The sequence below is a fragment of the Myodes glareolus genome, chromosome 13 (assembly GCF_982192425.1).
Source record: "Myodes glareolus chromosome 13, mMyoGla1.1, whole genome shotgun sequence".
NCBI classification, from domain to species: domain Eukaryota; kingdom Metazoa; phylum Chordata; class Mammalia; order Rodentia; family Cricetidae; genus Myodes; species Myodes glareolus.
Genome location: NC_142038.1, coordinates 34,176,037 through 34,199,067, shown reverse-complemented (window position 1 = coordinate 34,199,067; position 23,031 = coordinate 34,176,037). Strand labels below are relative to the sequence as shown.

Genomic DNA, 23,031 nt, shown 5'->3' with positions numbered 1-23,031 from the left:
CTGAGGTACAATTTTGCTAAGACCTAATGTACTGCTGACTGTGTTTAACACTACAACAAATTCCCAAACATCTTGAGATACAATCTGTTATTATTATTATTATTAGGTTAAACAGCCCAAGCTGTCCTCCTGCCTCTACCTCTTGAGTACTAGAAGTACAGGTACGTGGGATCTAACCTTTAATGAATAAGAGGGATAGTCTATTCCCTCTAGCACCCATTTGGGTATGTATACCCTGAATAGGCCCCACTTGCTCTTCTCCAAGCAGTGAAAATACTAATCCTTACACACAATGGGAAAGTTAACATAAACCACTGTTGCAGCGGTGAGAAAAGTGGTTGAGTAACAGTTGCTCTTCTGCTGAATCGGAGCATCCTAACATGCTTTACCCAGCTCTACAGCAGCTGTCCCCATGTCTGAAACAGTATTCATCCAACGCCTGACACATTCTGCAGGCAACAAGTGAGATAAGGGCACGGACTCCACAGCCTAGGGAGCCAAGTTCAGAGAGACGTGCTACCTCCATTTCCGCGCTGGCAAGCTGCTGCTCTCGGTTCTCTAGCTCAGTCAGGGCTTTCTCAAGTTTGCCTTCTAGGATACTGTACTCAGCTACCTAAAACACAGAAAAGGAAAAATGTTCAAGACAACACATTCTTTCAGTAAAATAGTATCTGAGAATGAGAGAGAGACATAAAACATGTACCAATTCAAAGCATAAATTCTTCCATCTTCCGAAAAGGAATCTACTACAAGGACATCTGCACTGGGCACTCTCCTACTGAGAAGCCAAGGTGCTGGTAAAGTCCTGTGCACAGGCACTAGTGGCCCAAGACCTGTATTTTCGTTGAGACAGGTCTTGGAACTTTCTATGTACATCAGGATGGACATGAACTCCCCAAGTTTCAATCTCCCAAGTGCTGGAGAGACACACACCACCACACCCAGTCGAGGTCTGTTTTTGAGAATCGAGTTCTATTCAGGATAAAAACCTACCAGCTCAGCTTACTCGGGGTGGAGGATTTGCCATTCCCTTAGTTGACCACTTGTCTCTGGGACTTTCCAAAGTCATTTTTCTGGCCTCATTATCACCCAGCCTCTAGGACCCAGGCCTCTCCAGGCCCCTCTTCCCCGAGGCTGGTGAGTGCCTGCTGCGGTGTTTCTCAGAAGTGGAAGACCCTACACTCTATCTCCACATATCTGACGCTGTGACAACCTTCTCTTCCCTTCTGAGCTGTTCTTCTCCAAGATTAACACACATTGCAACTGCTCCACATACTGTGATTTCTACATTCTTTAACGCCTTGAATTTAACGGAAACAGACATCTAGGTTTTGGACTAAAGCTTTTAAAAAATATAATATCCAGATGTAGCCTTATGGTTCAGACACCAATAACTGCACTGCCAAAGCTTAGGGCATGCTGTGTCTACAGGCTCAGTCTATAATTTGCTACTTAAAATGCTACAGGTAGTCTATAATTTGCTACTTAAAAATGCTACTTAATTTTTTTTTTTAAAAAATTGCTACTTAAAAATGCTAGTCACCTCACTGGTGGCAAAAAAAAAAAAAAAATCCAGAAGTTTGTCTGTAAACTTCGCATGGCTATGCCCACCATCCATGTTAATTTGACAGCAAAATCTGACACCTTCGTTTTGATTTCTCAGGTTCAACACACCAACCAAACTCCCAACTCAATGTTTAGCTTTGACCTATGTAAACTATGGCAAGCACAACCTAACCAAATCATAATCTAAAAATACCCAAATATCTCTGTTCACACCAGCGTCATCTCAGGATACTTGTCCCTCTCATGCAGTAACCTCTCAATGGAACTTAGCCCTACTGGCCCATACACCAAGGCCTCCCAAACTTATATCATGAAGTTAAACTTCCTATAATTCTAGACATACAGTTCTATGTTAAACATATCAAACTCAAAATTTGTATGAAAACTTCAAATCACAATCTTTTATTTTAGTTAGGTATATATACCTAACATATACTAGGCAAAACAAAGTCAAGTGGAACCTGTATTCTGGGGAAGAGAGAGTATAAGCAAACATGTGCAGATCTAACGCTAGTCAGGATCAGGAGAAAACACAGCCTAGCCAGGAGAGGTGTGGTGCTGCGGCAGGAAGAGGGCACTACTTTGGATATGGCAGTCAAAGAAGGCTTCAGAGATTATTCTGAGTAAACAACAAAAGCATCTTCAGGGGGAAGTGTTCCCCATATCCCTAGAAAAGGGGGAGACTTATCAAGTGTTGAGTTACAGGATGCCAGTGTGGTGGGGACAGAAAGAAGTAGAAGAAGAAGCCAGGACATAGATCATATAATACCCTCCACTTTATCCTATGCTGAGTTTTCAACAGAGGAGAGTACACAGCTAAAAGTGTGTTCTTTGGCTGACAAGGACATGACAAGGTAAAGAGGTCAGGAAGGAAAGAGAGACACTAAGGAAAGGGTAAACTGAAGCCAGGCAGTGGTGGCGCATGTCTAATCCCATCGCTTGGGAGACAGAGGAAGGCGGATCTCTGTGTGTTCGAGACCAGCCTGGTCTACAGAGCGGGGTCCATGACAGTCAGGGCTACACAGAAAAGCCCTGTTTTAGGGAAAAGAGAGGAAGGGAGGGAGAGAGGGAAGAAGGGAGGGAGAGAGGGAGGGGAGGAGAGGAGGCAACCTACAGTCTTAGAATCAAGGAAATAATGAGGGGTGTGAGGGAAAGTGGTTATTTTCCAAAACATCTTCTAAATGTGAAACCAAAGATGTGCTCAAAAGAGAACTAACGATGACCTGCTTGAAGTCTGAACAACTTAAGGAGAAGGTAAAGTCATTTATTTTTACATGGGAATCAGGTGGCGCAAATCCAGAGAGAAGGCTGATGAGAACTGTGGCTTTAGGTATGTTGGACCTGAGATGCATCCTAGACACTCAGCACAGGCAGCTAAGAGGTCAGGGATGGAAGCAGAAAAAGGTGGAGCTCGCGCATGTGTGAGTAATGTACACATTCTGATACATACAATGCCAAGGAAGTGCATGAGGTCACCAAACAGGTGAGGATAGACAGAACAAAGAACACGCATAAGGATGGGGACCTGAAACAAGTCAATCAACTCCAGTATTGAGATGTTGGATCTGGCATGAAAATCAGGAACCAGACAAGTGAAGAGTAGAATGTGAGAGACATACAGAGAAGGAAGCCCAGTGTCTCCACAGACAGGGACCGCTCAGACAGGGAGAGGATGAACAGGCTTTGTTTAGTAAGAGAAAAACCGTGGCCATGAAGGCTGTGGGAGTCAGCGAGGGAACTGAGCAGAGGAAGCCCTGGGATGTGACTGTGACATGGACACAGCCATGCCAAGAGCCCCAGGGCCTTGTTAACTAATGACTGGCCAGTGTATACAAAAACTAGCAGCCTCAGCCCCTCCTCCTGGATGACTACAGCCTGAGATGGCTCCTACAGAGACCTCTCACCCTTCCTCCTGGGCTGAACACAAAAGCACCAGTAGCTGCTGTCCTTCATCAGAACAAGCACAGCCAGCCAACCCCAGCTTTTGTTTGTAGATCTGTCATTGCCTCATTCCCATGCTGTTCTAGTCCAGTTTCTAGGACCACGCCATTTAGGATGTCATCTATCAGGATGACTATTCCTTAAAAATTGGATCACCTATATCTTTATACATATTTTTTCTTAAAAAAAAAAAAACTTCATTTAAAGAACGTCTTCTAAAATCCCCTTTTCTCAACTGGGGTCATCATCCAAATGTCGGAACATAGACAATACAGTTACTGTCTTCTCTTAAAATAGTGCGTTACAGTCTAGATGTGCAGAAGGACGTGAACAGTGGCAGCTCTGGACACCTTGGGGCATGAGGAGGCCATGCTTTTAAGGAACACAGGTGGAAAAGCCCCCACCCTACTGTAGCCTCCTAAACCCATCAGCTCTCTTAGACCACCCTCATCCATCTCTCACGCTTCAATTCTGAGCTACTTTTCCTTTCATTCTAAGGACATTTTTTAAACTAAGAATTTTATTTGTCTTCAAGTGCCCTATTTTTGAAAGGATGCTGTAAGCTAGAATGTGCCGAGATGCCTCCTCCTCCAAACCATTCATATCTTATTGTAGATCCCATTTTCAAGCATCTCCAAGGAGCTTTCTTTACACGGAATGCCTTCAGGACACACCTGACAGTGTAATCCTATCTGTGAAGCACTTCCTCGCACTCCTAGGTGTGCCTGGTGTGCCTGCTCTGTGCAGACAAGATTGCTATATGATGGACAGTGGCATGTAAGGCAGACTAAAATTTTATCAGCTGTTCCAGAATGCAGAATAGCAATTGGCGCACACCATTCATTCAGGTAAACTATAAAAGTATTTCTTTAAATTATACATTGTTAAACATTTTTTTTCACCTGAAAAAAAAAACAAACTGACAGAAAAGCCTCAAACACTCAGGACATAAAAATACTATAGTGAACTTCTCAGAGAGATTAACTTTAAAGAACCTCATACTGGAGAAAAGATGCTTGCACCCCCTCACCCCACCATCCCGACTTAATTTTACGGTGGTCTGTATGGTTTTTAAGACCAATCACAAATCTTAGTGCTTCCTGGGTCACAAGATGCTTCCACAACAGAGCACTTTAAGACAAATGAAATCTTAGTTTCAAAAATATACTTAGGATGAAAGGACAACCACTCCACTCTGCCTTTAAATGTGAGGAGTACAAGGCAGCATTAAAACCTACTAGCTCTTATTTCCAATTTCATTTCTTTATTTGTGGTGTTAGAGATGGAACCCAGGATGCTAAGTCCCTGTTACACAGATGCTCAACACAGCCACATCTGCAGCCTCGGAGTTGGCTTTCTGAAGAGTTACTAAGCAGACCTGGGTTTAAAACTCAAGCTCAGGTGCTAGACATGGTAGTTTACATGGAAACCAATTAAAATGTCAACTGAAAAAATCTGTACCACCAACACAAGAGCAAACCAAAACTTGCCTGATGAAGCTTTTCTGTCCTGTGTTTTGCAATGCTGAGGACTGAACATGAGGCCATGTGCATGCTAGCCATGTATGCCTACCACCGCACTAGGTCCTGGTTGGTATTGCTAATTTTTTCATTTTAACTTCATGATATTTAAACCAATTTATTTAAAGAAGGCAAAGGCAGAAGCTGGATTTATCCCATTGTGGCAATTTTATTAATTTCTCAAATTAGTTTGAATTTTGCAAACTTTAATATTTAAAAAACTCAATAGCATAAAAAGAAATGGTCCAAGGAGGAATTTACTTATCTTAAAGTACTTAACCTACTGTCCAGCTCTCTTGAATTCAATAATAGGCAATACACGAGTTCTAGCCACAATTCTTATTATATAAAGCTCAAAAGTAAAGAAAGACAATATTTTGACACGTGCGGGCCCATTCAGATGAACATTTCTCAGGAATGTAGACTTTAAAGTGTCCTTTTCTTTTGGCTATGCTCACGGCTCCTTAGTTACTCGTCTGTCTGTCTTGTGCTGGGAACTAAAAAGTTTGATCCTTCCAAAGACTGAAATGCAGCTAGAAGCTCCTGACACAAATGCTTCCCTCCCCTCCCGCAGTTTTTACACAAGCTTTTCCTTTACCTTTTTCTTCACTAGTGACTCTCTTTCCCGGTCTCTTTTTTTCCATTCTTCTGCAAGAGCTTGCATGTGAGCCAATTCTTTCTGTTTTAGCTGTAATAGGAAGAAAATAGTCACTTGAAAAGGGCAAATATTTCAAATAAGTAATAGAAGCTTTCAGTTTAGGGACTAATACCGATTACTAATGTCACTTAAAGCATTCTATTTTATTCTTTTTTTATGTGTATGGATGTCCTGTCGACAAGCTTGTCTGTGCATCACATGCATGCCTGGTGCTCAATGAAGTCAGAAGAGGGCACCAGGACCTCTGGGCTGGATAGTTTTATATCAACTGATGCAGCTGAACTCATTTGAGAGGCAGAAACCGCAGTTAAGAAAATACCTCCATAAGTCTGGGCTGTATGTAAGCCTGTAGGACATTTTGTTAATTAGTGAGTGATGTGGACAAACCCAACCCATTGTGGGTGGTGTCATCCCTGGTGTCTTGGGTTCTATAACAGAAGGCGAGAGAGTCATGTGCAGCAAGCCAGTAAGCAGCTCCCCCTGTGGCGCTGGAGAGAGGGCACCATTAAGAGCTGAGGCTGCTCTCACAGTGGACCCAACCTGGCTTCCCAGCAACCACATCAGACAGCTCAAAACCATCTACGACTGCAGCTCCAGGGGATCCAATGCCCTCTTCTTATTTCTGTGGGTACTCGTGTGCACATACCTACACCAACACACATGCATACATACAGTTAAAGAATAAAAATAAATCTTAGAAAGGTTTTGCTGATGGTCAAAGAAAGATAAGACAAGAACATGGAAAGAGGAACCAGTTGTAGAGAAGGGAAAAATGAACTCAGTAGATGAAATAGAGATTATAGAATACAATTTCAATCTACCTGAGTTTCAAATATGTCTTCCTGCATCTCTTTCCACATCTCTAGCTCAAGTGCAGCCTTGTACTCTAAGGTCTCACGAGGCTCCATCTGGATCTCAGAAGGACAGGGAGCTGGGAGGGGAGAAGATGGCTTCTGCTGCACAGCAGACAGACCCTACAATGAGAAAGAAAAGCGTAGGTGACACCTCCATATACACTTGGATCCTGGTTAGGGAAGCTGATGACACCTGTGTTTACCTGAGATGAATCGGATACAAAGATCTCACGCATTTTCACTAGTCCATAGTCTTCCAGAGTCATTGTGTAAGAAAGATCTACTATCCTGTTGTTTGACCTACAAATAAAATGGGAATTTTTCAAGTTCACAGAAACTTAGTTTTTTTTCATTCTCTTAGTCTGTAGCACGTGGGAGGAACATTTTTTGCATCTTTTGCTGCTCACATTGGGCCAAACTCCCTGGCCTTCGGACTTCTCAAGTGTGTGCTTTTACTTGATCAACACAATATTTTAATACTTATATTTACGAAAATGGCTATGTATTTGTTCTGAAAAATAAAAAGGTGAAGTAAAAACTGGAACAGTCCACTGATAATTATTGCTAATGGATATTTACTAGCCTTGGCTGGACTGGAGCTTGCTATGTAGGCCAAGCCAGCCTTAGACTCACAGCGATCTGCCTGCCTCTGCCTCCTGAACGTGCACAGCCACGCACATATTTCCTACCCTCTGTCCCCCGAAATGTACACGTATGAACGCTTACAGTTCTTCTTCCTGTTTGAATTAGGAGTGGATTTCTCATGTCACACACATTAATTTTTAAATGTAAGGGTTTTTTTCTTAGTTTGTTTTGTTGAGGAGTGAGGAATTTATGCATACTACAACATTCTTCCACTGAACTACACCCAGCACAATGATGTGGATTTATGCTGCCTCTAAAACACACTGAATTTACACAGTGCATGTCCTCAGCAGCCCCTACTCTTGCTTATGTAAGTGATTCACAATTTGCCTCCTTTCTGGAACAAATACACACGTTCTCCTGGAATACAAACATCTATTCCTAGATATAAGCAGTGCTTCAAATTAAACCATGAAAGTAAGACAATTATATACTATCTGCCATAATTAGCATCTTCTGTATCACAGAACTGTATTACTTTTTAGCAACTAAAAAAATGTAATATTGTCTAAAATGAAACTTTAATAAACAGATCTCATATAACTAATGGGTCTTTAGTTAACAAAACCCACATTTTGTCTTCCAGTTTTACTATTATTTAAAAAAAAAAAAAAAAGATGTAAAATGAAGTACTCGGGCCAGCAAAGACTGCCCAGCAGGGACAGGCACTTGCACCAAGCCTGTAACCTGAACTGAATCCCTGGACTCCAGAAGAAAAGCAACTCAACTCCACAAAGTGGTCTTCTGACCTCTGCAAATATGCCATGCCACACACAAAGTAAAAGAAAAAATGTTTAAGCAAAACACTATTATGTTGGAGAAAAAAAGCTTGAGCACAACTGAACAAGCTCTCAGATGAATCTACAATTTCTCTGCATACAAAGCAGAGCATAAGCCAGCTTCAACTCAATCAGACTCAATTAGAGACTTCTTATGACAGCAGGCGAGAGTGCCGAGCTTTGAGAGTATTTTTCTGTAACAAGAATGAACGTAAAATGAGCTCTCTGTTAAAAGATAACAGATTCTCCAGGCACTGTTCCATATCCACAAAGGGAAGAAAGCTTTCCACAAACCTTCCGGTCTCTGGATATGTCTCTGGGTAGAAAAGAACAAAAGGGAAATTTTTAGTGGTACTTTTAGATCTCCAATTTTTGCTGAATCTTATTTTTTCTTTCTACATTCTCACTAGGTTTTTTAAAGGAAATTTTTTTCTACATTCTCACTAGGTTTTTATTTAAAGGATAAATGGTATATAATATTAACTTGGACCTCAATTTTTATTGTTAATTCAAAAAAAGTAATCTGACAAATTCCAATGATTAAAATATAAAAACGTGTTTTCACTGTAGCAATAAAGTTCAAGTAAAGAAACATTACTCTAGTTTGCTTTCTGCTTCTATGATAAAACAATAACCCAAAGCAACTCGAGGAGGAAAAGGTTTACTTGGCTGACAGATTACAGTTCCTCTTTGAGGGAAGTCCGGGCAGAAACTGAAGAAAATACCATGCAGAGTGCTGCTCACTGAATCTTTGTCTCACGCTCAGCTAGCTCTCTTACATACTCTAGGCCCATCCTCTTAGAGACGGTACCACCCACAATGGGCTGGGCTCTCAAATTAGTTAGCAGTTATGACAGTGCCACACACATATGCCCACAGACCTAGCTGACCAGAGTCCTTCCTCCAAGATGGCTCTAGGTTATGTTAAGTTGTCAAAAACTAACTAGAGTATTATTGTTATTCTTTCATAGGTGCTGGTGACTGAAGCCAGGGATCTGTGGACGCCAGACAAGTGTTTTATCGCTGCTATATCCCAAGTCATTAGTGATAATATAATTTAAAAACTGTCACTTGAAAGTTAGCCTTTGTATCATTCTCAGTCTTTAAAATTCAGACAAATTTTAAAACATTTTCAAGTGGAAAAAAAATCACAGCTGAGGAGTAGATCTGCTGTTTTTAATCTAGAGGACAGGAAAAAACTTAGGTGAATTTTGACCTTTTTTTGTTTCATAGTTGATTTCTTCAAAGTGCAATAAACGTTATATAACAACAACAAAAAAGTCACAGCATTTTTAATGAAAAATAACACAAAATATATCATAAACTTACATTAAAATAATGAAATCATACAGCAGATCTTAATAGCTGGTCTAGAGCGCTGGAGCAGAGCACCAGCTCAATGTGTACAAAGCCCTGGACAAGACCCCCAGTGTTGCAAATAAAACAAAAAACCAAAACCAATAGCGAATAACAGGTCCTTTTTAAAATCATGAAGCTAAATGGCTGGAGAGATGGCTCAACTGTCAAGAGAGCTTGCTACTCACAAGATCCAAGTTTAGTTCCAAGCACCCAGATCAAGCAGCTCACAACAGTTCCTAACTCCAGATCCAAGGAACCTGACGCCCTTTTCTGGTCCCCACACGTGGTATACATATATAATCAGACCCACACACACATTAAAAAAGAAAACCGCCAGTGATGGTTCTGGGAGGTTCTACACACAGGCCTGATAATCTGAGTTCAATCCTCGTATCTCACAAGTGGCAGGAGAGAACAGACCGACCTCTGCGCACACACACAAACATACTCCTTTTCTCTCACAAACAAACAATAAATAAATAAATAAAATTTACAATTATTAGGCTAAGAGTGGAAAGGAAACCACTCAGCAGTCTGAATAAAAATCATGATATCATAGTTACAAACATTCTTATACTTTTCTAAGTAAATGGGCATCAAAAAGCTAATAAGCAAACAACAATAAACTCAGCCCCCATAAAAGAAAAGCAGCCAGAAAGAAGACACGAGGGACCAAGGGTTGGGCTCCTAGGCAGATTCATCACAAGCGTGAGGAGCACAGTGGGCCCTGCTGCCAAGCTTACCCCTGGGCCGCGATAACAGGCACGCTCTCACTGAAAGTCTGCCGCCAACACTGTTCACCATTAGCACCCAAAAACCGGGTCTTTTCTGCAGACAGGATGTTAGAAAGCTGGATCCTTGCGATCCCAAGGAGTAAGTCCTTACTCATCTTGTCCTTGTGCCACAATTCCACCAGCAGTGGGATCCTACGGAGAGAAACGCGTCCACAAACGACAGCCTTTGAATGCCTTCATATAGTTAGATGTTTGCTACCTGGGAAGTTGTTTAACACAATGGCTAAAGGTTCAGCTCCCCAGAGAACAAATATTTATCTTTGTATCTCTAAGCAATAAAGAAAACTCTCTGAACACTATTATTTTCAGAAGTCATTACAGAATCTGAAGCTAACCTTTATTCTTCCTTTAAGATCATGATACTCTGAGAAAAGCAGATTTCATAGGCCTAATTTTCCTTGAAAAATCTACTTCCCATAACTAAAATGAAAATGAAGAAAATACTCTATGCTTGGTGGCTCAAGGGTCAAACTCAAATATTCTTACTCCAGGCGAGGCTCTCTTGCTCTTCAGATTACCCCAACACTTCAACACCTAAGCTGGGACTTACAATACACCAGGGTAAGCTCTGCACTAGGACAAATGATGCTGGCTCAGTAAACTAATTCCTGGATTCTAAAGTGCAGCTACGACTGTAGGTTTAAGACTGTAGAGATTCACTCAGCAAAGGCATCTCATTTGCAAGGACTATGTTACCGTAGGAAGGTGTCCTGCAGCTGGTGAGGCATAGTTGCAAAATCAAATGCACAGTAAGACTGGGGAAGAAAAACTTCCATGTTTTTCCGAATTTCTACAGGAGGGTTAGTCATAATAGGAGCCGCACTGCCGAAGAAGGGGTAGGAGTACCTAGAATGTAGGAAACACAAGTCTTGGTATAGTCTATAGATGACATGGAAGACCAGATGTTTCTAAAAGTATAGATTATGAGCAAATATAAACTTTAAAGTAAGATAGAAATACTGGACTGACTGGTTTAAAACATATCCTTTCTATCTCAGCATTCCTAGGAGCAGTCAAATTCCTGTCATATAATAGGCACTCAAGAAATGCTTGGTATACTACATTATAACATGTATTAAAGGCCTACTTTCCTTTATAAAATAATGTCCTGTTATGTATGGGCTAAAAAGCCCTTAGACCAATGGTTCTCAACCTTCCTAATGTTTTGACCCTTTAATACAGTTTTTCATGCTGTGGTGACCTCCAACCATAAAATTACTTTTGTTGCTACTTCATAACTATAATTTTGCTACTGTTATAAATCGTAATGCAAATATCTGATATGCAGGATATCTGATACATGACTCCTATGAAAGGGTAGTTCAACCTGCAAAGAGGTTGCGACCCACAAATTGAGAACTGCTATTCTTAGGCAATGCCAAAAGGACACACTCTTAGTACTCTGCCTTTGAACAGAGAATCAAGATAAATGAGATCAAATCTATTATGTACACACCAAATGAATGACACATAGTTTCTTCTTTTCATCATAGAAACCACATGAGATTAAATGTAAGAAACCTAACATCTTCAGAACTTACTCTGAATTTATACACAAATTTACAGATATTGTAATACTTGCTTAAATTTTACCCTGCTGCTATTCTTTGGTTCATCTTGGTATTCATATATGAAACTATAATCAAACAAACTCAACTAGTAAAAATACGATTTCCCTACAAAAACTATATCCTGTATATCGCCCTAATCCAATATAATTGCTGACCCACTGAAGAAAGTTATCTCAGAGTTATTGGTGTCCTGCGATTTCAACTGCTACCATCCCACTATAGAAGAAAAGTATCCAACAGACTTGCAGGTTCCACGTATTTTAAATATGAGTCTTACCTCACAAATTCTGTGACAGTTGCATATGTAGCGCATAATGACATAAAGTTGTCAAACTGAACAAATGAAAGGTAACCACTCTAACGAATCAAACACCACTCCAGCATCCGGGAACTCCATGTCAAGTGCCAAAGAGGTCATGACCAGTGCTTCCTGATTGGAATTTTATTTCCCTCTTTCTTTAACAAATGAATTACTATTCTCCTTCATGTACTGGCTTATTTCTAAATGTGCCATCCTACTAAATTGATTAATTTCTCTTATGTACCCTAATACCAGATACATCATTGATATAATGTGGGCAGTTAACCATTAAACAAATGGTCCTGACATCAAAATGCAAAAATTACTATTAGTGCTTTCTAAATGGGACTGTGTAAGGCTCCCTTTCATAGCATCCAATCCAAGGCTGTACCTATGTACATGCTCTTGGCCAGAATCCTCTCTGGGTGTACTAAGAACATACTCTGCTGCAGCAGCAAAGATCTTAAGACAACAAAAGGGGTAAAAAGAGAAAAAACAAACAGTAAAGAAAACCCATAAGTAATAATTCTATTTCTAAAATAAAAGATGCAAACCCTTTGAGAAAAGCTGCCTTTGTGAGACAATCTTTTGCCAGTCTTCTGTGTCTCAATAGGTGCATCTTAGTAATAATCCTAAGCATTCCGTATGTCAACTGCAGAACTGAGCAGAGGTGGAAAACTTTCACTCATGAGTTCACGATCACACCTAGTGCTGGGTCTCTGCTTCTGTGCATCATTCATACCCAGGGATGGGAGGTAGAGAAGCAACTTGAGTCAAATGAAAAAAATCACACTCAAGTATAAACTGATTTCTGCAGCTGAACTCAGGTATGCCTCCAGTCACAACCTGTATGCACTTAACTTATATCACAGTCTGCAATGCCTATGAGCACACAGCCTTAAAATAGACGGTGGTATAAAGCCATTTAACTGATTATACGCAGTAATTCTTTCTATTGAACAGGGCACACTTCATTTCAAGTTCAAGCATGGTTTTTATACTCACAGCTACAAGACGCAAATGTCAGGAAAACAGCATCCACTGTAATACAGTCTTACAGAAAAATCAAATACAAAACCACAATTTCCACCTATAGTGCCTCTTTCCAGAAAATAAGCAACCAAAATTATATCTTAAATGGCAGCATCAATAAATGATTACAAACGCCTACAACATTACAACAGAAGAGGTAAGCCTGTTCCCCACTCCCAGGACCACTCCGGTTCAAACCTAGTCATTAGGATGCTTTACTGCCATTTAGGCCGCTGGTTTCACAACAGCTGCATTTTCTTTGGTAACATTTCTCGGCACTGCCTTAAAGATGAAAGGCATTTTTCCCAGAACAAAATCAAACCACACCTCAATATGCAGTTGACTGGAAAACTAATCTCTAAGCCATGGATACTCCTTAAGTCTATTGAAAAGCAAAAGTGATGTGACGCTGCGGGAACAGCAATCTTCTGTCCTGATGTCACCACTTCTGATGCGTTGGAGGCAGCCACTGGCTGGGCCAGTGAAGCAGGTACAGAACTAATGCCTAAAACAAACATTAAAAAAAAATTAAAACTGTCATCTTATATACCGTCAATCACAGAATTTGACAGGTCTGCTTTGTGAACACATGAAATGAGTCTATCATGAGCATTTTAAAAAGTGGTTTGTTCTATACTGCCAAATACCTATTCTAGAACTACATAAAGAAAAAGCTTGGGGTGAGGCATGGTAGAACATTCCTGGAATTCCTTCCTTAAGGGCTGAGGCAGGAGGACAACAAGTTTAAGGTCAACTTGGGTTTCACAGTGGGAGTAAAGCTACTCTCAACACGTACTGCAAAACCTCAGAACAACCAGAACGGAGGCAACAATGTCTACTCAAAGCCTGTCAGGCAGAGGCTCCATTCAAGAGGAGCCCGTGCATGGACATCCAATCACCAGAAGGGCTAGACTTAAGATTTACTGCACATATAATTTTAAGACTTTTTATAAACTAACTGGAGTGATTTGCACATAGAAAATAAGTCAATAAAAGTTACATCTTAGAAAGACAAGAGCTATGTAATCCAATCCTATTGTGGACCAGAGACGCTTAATGAGTGACTAAGTCACATAGTTACTCAGTGATGGAGGTGAACTTAGACTCTAAACATTTGACTCCTAGTCCACACTGCCTACTTACACAACTGGTCATAACTGTGGAGCCTTAGCAATGGATAGGACATCTTTGTGAAAGTAGAAACATATGGAGCTGGAGAGATAGCTCAGTGATGGTTAAGAGCACATACTGCTTTTGCAGATCAAAGTTCGATTCCCAGTACCCACTGTCAAGTGCCAGTAACTTGGGAGATGTGATGCCTCTGATCTCTATGGGCACCTGCACTCATGACTCATGACTCAAACACAAACTACACATAATTAGAAATCAAATCTAAAAAATAAACTACATAGATTCTCAAACTCTTGTATTACAAAGTTTACTATGAGAAGCCGTTAATGGCTCTATTCTCTAAAATTTTAGTTTAACAAAGTTACTTGAAAGATATATATTCTTTCATTTCCTTTGAATAGACTATTGACAATAAAAAGCAGAGATTTTTCAAACCCTTATTTAGTAAGGCTAAATTAAAGTTTAGTAGGCTAAAGTGACACTAAAGTGGAAATATTGTGTCTTCACATATTTTTGATTCCCAAATAAAGTTCTGCAGTTCTCACTAAGCCAGCCAAAAAAGTTCTCAGCCATCTATTAAATGACTGCAGATTCCCATACCGTCAGTGTGTGGGAAAAGCACACCTTACCCTTTGCACTTTGCTTTGGATCCTTATCATACTGCAGGCTCTCCACTTCACTTTCTGTTGCGTCATCCTTGACTGGAGGAGTCTGGTTTTGAGGTGGCACAGGAGACCCACGTGGTGACTTTGGTCCAGTGAGTGTCTTCTCATCTATGGGGGTTAAAACTCTCTTCTTTGAATGCTCGGGCTCATGTCCATTCTGGGTGTTTAATTCAATTAAAGACTAAAAACAATTTTTAAAAATAGAGTATAATTTGCAAAACATTTTCCTTCATAATTAAGCAAAAAACTTGGCGTTGCTTTTTTAGAAAGTACACGCTTCCTTTCCCAGTCTGGACATTCCTAGTCTATTTTTCTTCATAATTTGCAAATTTCCTTAAAGCATCTAGGACCAGAAAAAGGAAGATGAACAGGAAGGAAATATAATAACCAGAGCTGAATACCAAAATGCATCCTGATGGCTAAGAAGGCGTATTTGAGAAAAGAGGTCTTCAATGTGACCCCGGGAACAGTTACTCCTACCTAGACAAGCAATGGCAGCACACCCAGACATCTGGGGTGACAGTCTCCCACTGTTTTGTCCCTCTCCACCCTTCTCTTTACATGTGCACACTTTTTAAACTCTCATTTCAGTTTTCCTGTCTTTATAGGCAATATAGGATATATGTAACCTACATATAAACTCTTTGAAAGAAAAATATAGTTGGTTATACAGATAGACACAATAAAGTTCATTTGGTAAATTAAAAAGGAAGGAAGGAAGGAAGGAAGGAAGGAAGGAAGGAAGGAAGGAAGGAAGGAAGGAAGAAAGGAAGGAGGGAGGGAGAGAAGGAAGGAGAAAAGAAAAAAGTCAAGGAGAGAACAAAGCAGATACTTTAGCCGAAGCTATGTCCAGCAAACTCCACTACTGCAGACTCCAAACCACACGCCTTCCCTCACTGGCGGCCATTTGGCACAGTGAATAGCTATAAGCTGGGAGCAGAAGACTGTCCCTACGCACAGTCACAACTGCCAAGCAGAGTCACTGCGCTTTCCGAAAAATGATGCAGAAAGAAGATATGGTAAAATGAGGGCGCCAGTGAAGAATAAAAGACTTGTATGCCAAGGAATTCTACAAAGGTTCAACTGTGCAATCATGAGTGACATTGGGGAAACTGACAAACAAAAGCAGGGTCACCACCTGCCTGGGAATCGATGCCTTCTCTCTGCAGAGCCACTGACACACCCACAGTCGGGGCCAGCTCCTGAGGAACAGGTGCCAGCTTCTGCTTGGCTCGGTTTGGAGGGTCAAGGGTAAATGCACCCTCGACTGTGACTGGATGCTGGTTGATTTCTGTACTGCCCTTCTTCAGTAATCCATTTAAAGGTATTTCTGTGCTTCCAAGTGACTGATCTCCACAGCAGAGATGAATCTAATATGAGGGGAAAAAAATCAAAACATCGCTTTATATTTTTCCCTTTTCCTAAGTACTATAAACTTTAAAAGAGAGTGAGAGCAGGGTGGGCTGCCTCACTGACCTTCACAAAATCACTTCAAGTGATGACGACTAACACTGGTCACTAGGGACTCAGTCAGTTATTAGTTTTTCACTTCTTCAATCATCAAGTAATATTCAGATGTGATCAGCCATGTTACTCTCACTAGTGAGCTGTGCTTACTTTAATATTTTACTATACTACTTTGAATATGCAAATTGTATAATAAAATGAATGTAAATTTAAATAGAAATCATGCATTTTTCTTCCATTATCAACTTAATTAAGCACAGTTCTTAGAGAAAAGAGTCAGTGGGTCAACTAGATATGGAATTTTAAAACCACAAATAAGTATTTTATTATTCACTCATCATACACATTGAGCGTTCCTTTTCCTTTTCATCTTGTTTTCAGGTTTTGTTTATAAAACAGAACGTTAAACAGCAAAAGGTGATGACAGAAAACCACTGGGAAAGCAGACCATGCTAGTCAGTGACAACAGGAAGAGCTCAGCGTCACCACCGCCTAAAGACCACATACACATGCATTACCTTTTTACTTTTCTCCTTTACTACGTTCACATCTTGAGATTGCACACTAGAAAACAATCGGCATCTCATGTTCCTCTTATATCAACAGTGACAGAAGTCAAAGACATACAATAACTTCCAGAGGCACTGTCTCACTATACACACACAGCTGGCCTTGAACTGTAATCCTCCTGAGGGCTGGTAACACAGACTCATGCAACCGTAACTGGCCTGCATCTCAGGCTTATGTTAGCAGATGTAACTACTTTTGTGAACATTGTTTCTAGTTCTCAGAGTGTGTGTGGAGGGCCAGCAGTAATAAGCACATCTTTTGTGGGGACATGAGTACAACAGCATCCACCTTCATCAACTTTCACCATGTTCTTTTGAGGTAAGGTCTCTCCTTGAACCTGGAGCTCATGTTTTTGGTGAGGTTAGCAGCCAGCAGGCCCTAGTGGTCCTCCTGTGCCCACCCCCATGGTAAAATTACAGGGTGTGAAACGACTAATGGCCTATCCAGGAGCTGAGACCCAAACATGGGTCTTCATGGTTATGTGGCAAAGCAAATGCTTCTAGCCATAAGCCATCTCTCATCTTGGTTAGCATCTTCAGAAGAGTAGAAATAAAGTCACTACTGGACTATTATGAAGTCTTAATGTTACTGAACGAAATTTTTTTTAAAATTTATTCATTGTTAGTGTGTGTGTGTCCATACACACGTGTGATATATATGTGGGTATATGAGGGCAGAGGAAAGTTTCGCGTGGAGACACCTCTTGTTCTACCTTGACGTAGGTTCTGGGTATTTAAATCTGGATGCCAGGCTTCAGAGGAGAAACATTTCTCTCTGAGCAACCTCACCAGCTCTTATGGACAACATTTTTCACACACCAGAAACAAAATATTTTCATTTTAATTTATATAAACATGAGTGTGTCTGTGTGTGGATGTGTACAAATAAGCACACACGTGAGTGCATGTGCTGAGTCTAGAAGAAGACATGGGATCTCCCGGAGCTGGAGTTACAGGCAACTGTAAGCTGCCTGACATCAGCACTGAGAAAGAAACTCTAGTCCTCTGTGAGGGTAGTACACACTCTAACCACTAAGTATGTCTCCAGATCCCAAACAAAGCATTTTTATAACTTTAATGGTCATTAGAAGCAGGTAAGTCAAAGGTTTTGGTAAGACTATGATACAGAATAAAACTAAAAGTGTTTTTTCTCAAATTTTAATATTTTATACAGTCTCTAGTCTTTCAGATATCTTGGGTTTAACAGAACCAGTTCTAAGGTTTAACAGAACCAGTTCTAAGGTTTAGTACCCTAACATGTAATGCCTCTTCTCATGAGCCACCCAGAATAGAGTCTAACAGCTGAGACGGCTTTATAAATGGCTATGTAACTATGCATGGATCTCACACCCTACTCATCTGTTTGATCAAAAGCCAACAGTCATAAAACATAGCCAAGTGACCTCTACTAGTCTCAAGATCTGTATTTAAACAGGATCCAACTGAAATGTACTTACAGAAAAGCACTTGTGGGCAAGTTTTTATAAAAATGTGAATTCTGCCACCAAGAATCAATCTGTGGGGGGTGGAAAAATGGCTCAGAGGTTAAGAGTACTGGTTGCACTCCCAAAGGGCTCGGGTCCAACTGCCAGCACCCACATGGCAGCTTCAAATGTCTACAACTCTAATTCCAGGGGATCCTGCACCCTCACACAAACCAATGCAGACAAAACACCAATGCACATAAAATTATATGTGCATATATATAAAATTAAAAGAAAAAAGAATCAATCTGTGTACAGACAGCTACTACCTCCACTAATAATATAAACACTCTGCCTATAGGCACAGACTCAATTAGCTTTAAGTAACTACCTCTTACTATGTAACGCTGATAACCAATTTATCTCTTTTCTTAGTACCTGGGTAGTAATGTGTTAGCTCCAAAAATTCTGAATCAACTGTGATTTCAATGACTTCATGACTTAATGCCTAAAAAATTAAAAAGGCAAAACCATCTCTACTACTAAAACACAACACAGGTTAGGGCTAAGCTCAACTTTACGTTTAATGCTTTAAAAACATCTCCAGTAGGAAACACTTTGCAGAGGCACTGACCTGCAGTTTCGAATGGAGAGCCAGGTACACACGCAGAACCTCCACATTGCTGCGAATGCGAACAGACGCTCTCTCGGGCTCAAAGTTTGGGTTGATCAAATCGTTGAACGGCTCATTTGTAACATCATTTCCCAGTAAAGAATAGTAAAAGAAAAACTCGGGCTGCCTTTCTGGAAGCTTCATGGTACATGGAATTAACTAAACATGTAAGGAAAAGAAGAACATTAGATTCTAGGGCACTCCAAATATGTCCACTGTACTCAAAAAAATCTTACAAGAATGTTAACTTCAAGTCTTAAAATTAACCATACAAAATTTTAAAGTCAATGATGCTGCCAGGAGCCAAACTGAAAGTCTTAGAAATGCTAGGTAAGTGCTTTACAACTGAGCTATAGCCCGTTTTGGTACTTTGTGAGACATGGTCACAAGCTGCTCTGAAACTCACAATCCTCCAGCCTCAGCCTCCCGAGTGGTGGTTTTAGGCATGAGTCATACTGCTTACTTTTCTAACTGCTCCCAAATTACTAAGTTGATTAATTTTTAAATGATTTATTTATTTTCATTGTATGTGTGTGGGTGTTTTACCCACATGTATATAAATGCACCGTTTGTAGCCAATGCCCATGGATGCCAGAAAATGACAATGGATTCCCCAGAATCACAGGCGGTTGAGTCTCCTTAATAGCCAACCCATTTCTCCAACCCCTAATCTTTTTGGGTGATGGAGCAGGCAGAGTCTCACCATGCAGTGCTGGCTGAGCTAGAACTTCCTATGTAGATCAGGTTGCCTGAACAAGAGATGTGCCTGCCTAATATTGGGATTAAAGACATGTGCCACCACACCCAGTTACCCAACTTGATTTTTTTTTAATGTGCAAGTAAGCTGTAAGGCAAGCCTGTAATTCCAATACTTGGTGGTGAGGGCAGGAGGATCAAGAGTTCAAGGACATCCTCAACTGCACACTGAGTTTGAGGCCATCATGGGCTATGAGAGACACTAAATAATCCATTAATTAATTTATTGAAAGAAAAGTCCAAAGAGACAAAAGACTGTTGTTTTCAGGCTCTTGTTTCATTCAACATGAACGTGTAGAAGATATTTTTGGAAGGAGTCAAGTATTTTAAATTAAGCTTTTCTTATCATATACTTTATATCTGATTCTTATTCTAGCAAAAAGTGCCACTGTATAAATGAGAAAATGTTAAAAGCCTTAATCCAATCTACTCAATATATTAACATTTTAGTTCATGTCCTTTATTTAAAAACAAAACAAACAACAAGAAACAGCTTTAAGACCAAACCATTAGTAGCTGCATAATGTAATAGGAATGTCACCTTTTAGCGCTAACTTTGTAGTAAAAGATGGTATTTTTGTTTATGAGAGAGAAAACATCAGCCTTCTCATCTTTCGTTTCCTGAGTCAAGACTGAAGGGATCGGTATTAGCTTGGACCCCAAACCAAGTTCTCAGCACAAAGGAGATTTACCCCAGAGGAACAAAAGGCACGAAATAAAACACAAAGATAGGAGATGGAAGACACGGGAGAAATGGAAGGGAACGGGGGGGGGGGGGGGGGGGGGGGAAGCAGGGTATTTCTCCCAGAGGGACAAGGGGCTGCCTCTGGATAGAGATGGGACAGACAAAGCACACAGGCAAATGTTCCTAGCATTGCTAATTTCTTCAAAAAGTATATTGTTCAACAAAGCAAATGTAGCCAGGTGGTTGTGGCACACGCTTTTGAAGCCAGGCAGATCTTCGAGGCCAACCTGGTCTTCAAAATGAGTTCCAGGACAGGGTTCAAAGTTACACAGAGAAACTGTGTCTCTTTCATCACAATGTTGTTTGATGGTCAGTCTCTGCTGTTGCCAACATATTGAAACATATCAAAATCTATAACAAAAACTGTTTGACAGCATGAAACATTTTAAAAGGCTTTTGTACTTATTTACGCATGTATGAGAAGTGTTTGTCTGTGTGGGTTTGCGCATGTGAATACAACTGTTCACAGAGGTCAAACCTGATTTCAAACTCCTGATAAAATCATTAATCTGAGGGATGACTTACCTGTTCCAGTTGGGTGGCAAATGCTATGGTCACTGACAAAATAAAGGGGTCAGTGCAATACTCTGCTGGTCCGATCTGATGGTAGCCTCCCTCCTCATTCAACACGGCAACCATGTCCTTCGGGTCAACTCCAGAAAGGCCAGCAGGAACTTTACAGACAAAAAAAAAAAAAAGAATACTAGACTGTAATTTCCCATAACTATTTTATTTCATTATTTTTAGATAAGATCTTGTGATATAGCCCAGTTTTGTTCAAAATTTACTATGTTACCCAATCTGGCCCAGAATTTATTATGTAGACTAATGTGGTCTTGAATTCAAAATCATTCTGTCTCAACCTCATGTGTGCTAGGATCACAGGTACATCTCACAGTGCCTGGCCCATCAGAAACATTAAAAACTTGTTCTACTTATTTAATTAAGAAATTGGCCATTTTCAATGACACAGTATTTCAAAAGGCTTCCTTTAATTTCTTCTAGGAAGCTTTAATTTTATTTTTCTGTACATAAAACAGTATTCTGAAGTGAAGTGTTTTTTAAGTCACTTAATGAGTCACACGGAGAAGAAATGTCCAGCTCATTTCTTTATCAACCTTGCGCCGTGGAGTGGAGATTATGCTAGACTTAGCTGAGAGTGGGGTAAATGAACAGAGACCACAGGACTGGAAGGCATGCTCCACACAGAGGGCAGTATGTAACAGAGCCAGCACAGGCAAGTTAACAAAGCCAGAGAAATGAAGGCTGAGGAAGCTTCGTAAAGTAGTAGCCTTATAATCCCAGATAAGGAGGGAGCAAAAGGACTCCATATCCAAGGCCTGCCTGCCTGAGCCACAGGCCTAGTTTAAAGCCAGCCTGAGCAACTAAGAAAATGTCTTAAAACGAAAAAATACAAAACAAGGGCTGAGGACACAGCTCGCCAGCAGGACACCTGCCGAGCATGCTCAGTGCCCGCTATTAATACAAGAACACAGAACCGAGGCAGGAGACACAGATCCCTGAGTGAGGACTGACTACAGAAAGAGCTACAGGAGACATGAGGACAGAGCTCGGCACACTGAATTTGCTCACATAAGTTTTATGGTTTTGTTTTTTAAGAGTATGGGAAAACCATCAAAAACTTTTCAGAAGAGACCAACCCAGTCAAATGAGGGTCAGTGTGAAAAGATTAGATAGTGTCGAGAAATTTGCAAACTGATTAAAGAAGGAAAAGAGCAGGTCACAAACTAAAATTAGGTAATAGTGCTGGGGAACGCAGGAAAGTGGGCACTCTTCGTGGCTCACTAGCATAAACTACAGGTGGGAATGTCTCAAGGCCTATGAAAATCTATGTTCTCAGACCATCCGCAAGCAGTCCCTCTCCTCTAGGGGCCCACCCCAAAGGACTGTGTTTACTGTAGCACTGGCTGAGAACGGCCCATGGTTAAGAGCGCAGACTCTAAGCCCTATGCTGAAATTCCGATCCCGGGTCTTTAGTTGTATCAGAAAACTCTATGTTCTTCAGTCTTCATTATTCCCTTCCACAGAGCTTTTCTGTGGTTGCTGAAGATCAAATTAAATGCTGGAAGCAAAGCACTTAGCACGCTACTGGACACATGAAGCACTCTGACACAGGTAGTCACTGTGAGAGAAGCCCAGAGAGCTCAGGGGGTAAAACAGAATTGCTAACAGGCTCCGCCGGCTGAGCACAGCGGCTCATGCTCTAACCCAACACTGGACACCGAAGCGGAACTGCTACAAATCTGTGGCCAACCTGGGCTACACAGTGCATACCATTCTGCAAGACTGTCTCAAAACAAGATAAAAATGAAAAGAAAGCACAAGACTTCTTACAATCAAGGCGACAACCTGTAAGTTTGGAAATAAAGAAAAATGAGGATGAATCTTATGACATAGAAAGGAATTAAAAGTTTCAATTTGAATACAAGCTATGCAATATTAAAAACATGAATAAATATATACAAAAAGGTATTATATAAGTTATAGTTCATGTGTATTTCTTCCAAAATTCAGAAGTTGAAACTTAATGATGACTGTGATAATGGGATTAAATCATAGT

The 23,031-nt window shown here is 40.6% G+C and overlaps 2 protein-coding genes across 4 annotated transcripts in view; one reads left to right on the top strand and one right to left on the bottom strand.

The window, feature by feature from the left end:
• The window catches only part of LOC146891736 (uncharacterized), a 151,963-nt gene that overhangs the window by 63,110 nt on the left and 65,822 nt on the right, over window positions 1-23,031 (top strand). The gene's annotated exons all lie outside the window — the stretch shown is intronic.
• The window catches only part of Cep120 (centrosomal protein 120), a 62,387-nt gene that overhangs the window by 28,868 nt on the left and 10,488 nt on the right, over window positions 1-23,031 (bottom strand). For all 3 annotated transcript variants that reach the window (XM_048419073.3, XM_048419076.3, XM_048419074.3), the window contains exons 6-16: window positions 20,976-21,124; window positions 18,911-19,108; window positions 15,959-16,186; window positions 14,781-14,997; window positions 13,348-13,525; window positions 10,813-10,962; window positions 10,066-10,248; window positions 6,743-6,839; window positions 6,507-6,659; window positions 5,626-5,715; window positions 521-613 (exon numbers count right to left, since the gene is read on the bottom strand). In XM_048419073.3, the coding sequence (XP_048275030.3) occupies window positions 521-613; window positions 5,626-5,715; window positions 6,507-6,659; window positions 6,743-6,839; window positions 10,066-10,248; window positions 10,813-10,962; window positions 13,348-13,525; window positions 14,781-14,997; window positions 15,959-16,186; window positions 18,911-19,108; window positions 20,976-21,124 (1,736 nt within the window). The remainder of the gene's footprint in view (window positions 1-520; window positions 614-5,625; window positions 5,716-6,506; window positions 6,660-6,742; window positions 6,840-10,065; window positions 10,249-10,812; window positions 10,963-13,347; window positions 13,526-14,780; window positions 14,998-15,958; window positions 16,187-18,910; window positions 19,109-20,975; window positions 21,125-23,031) is intronic.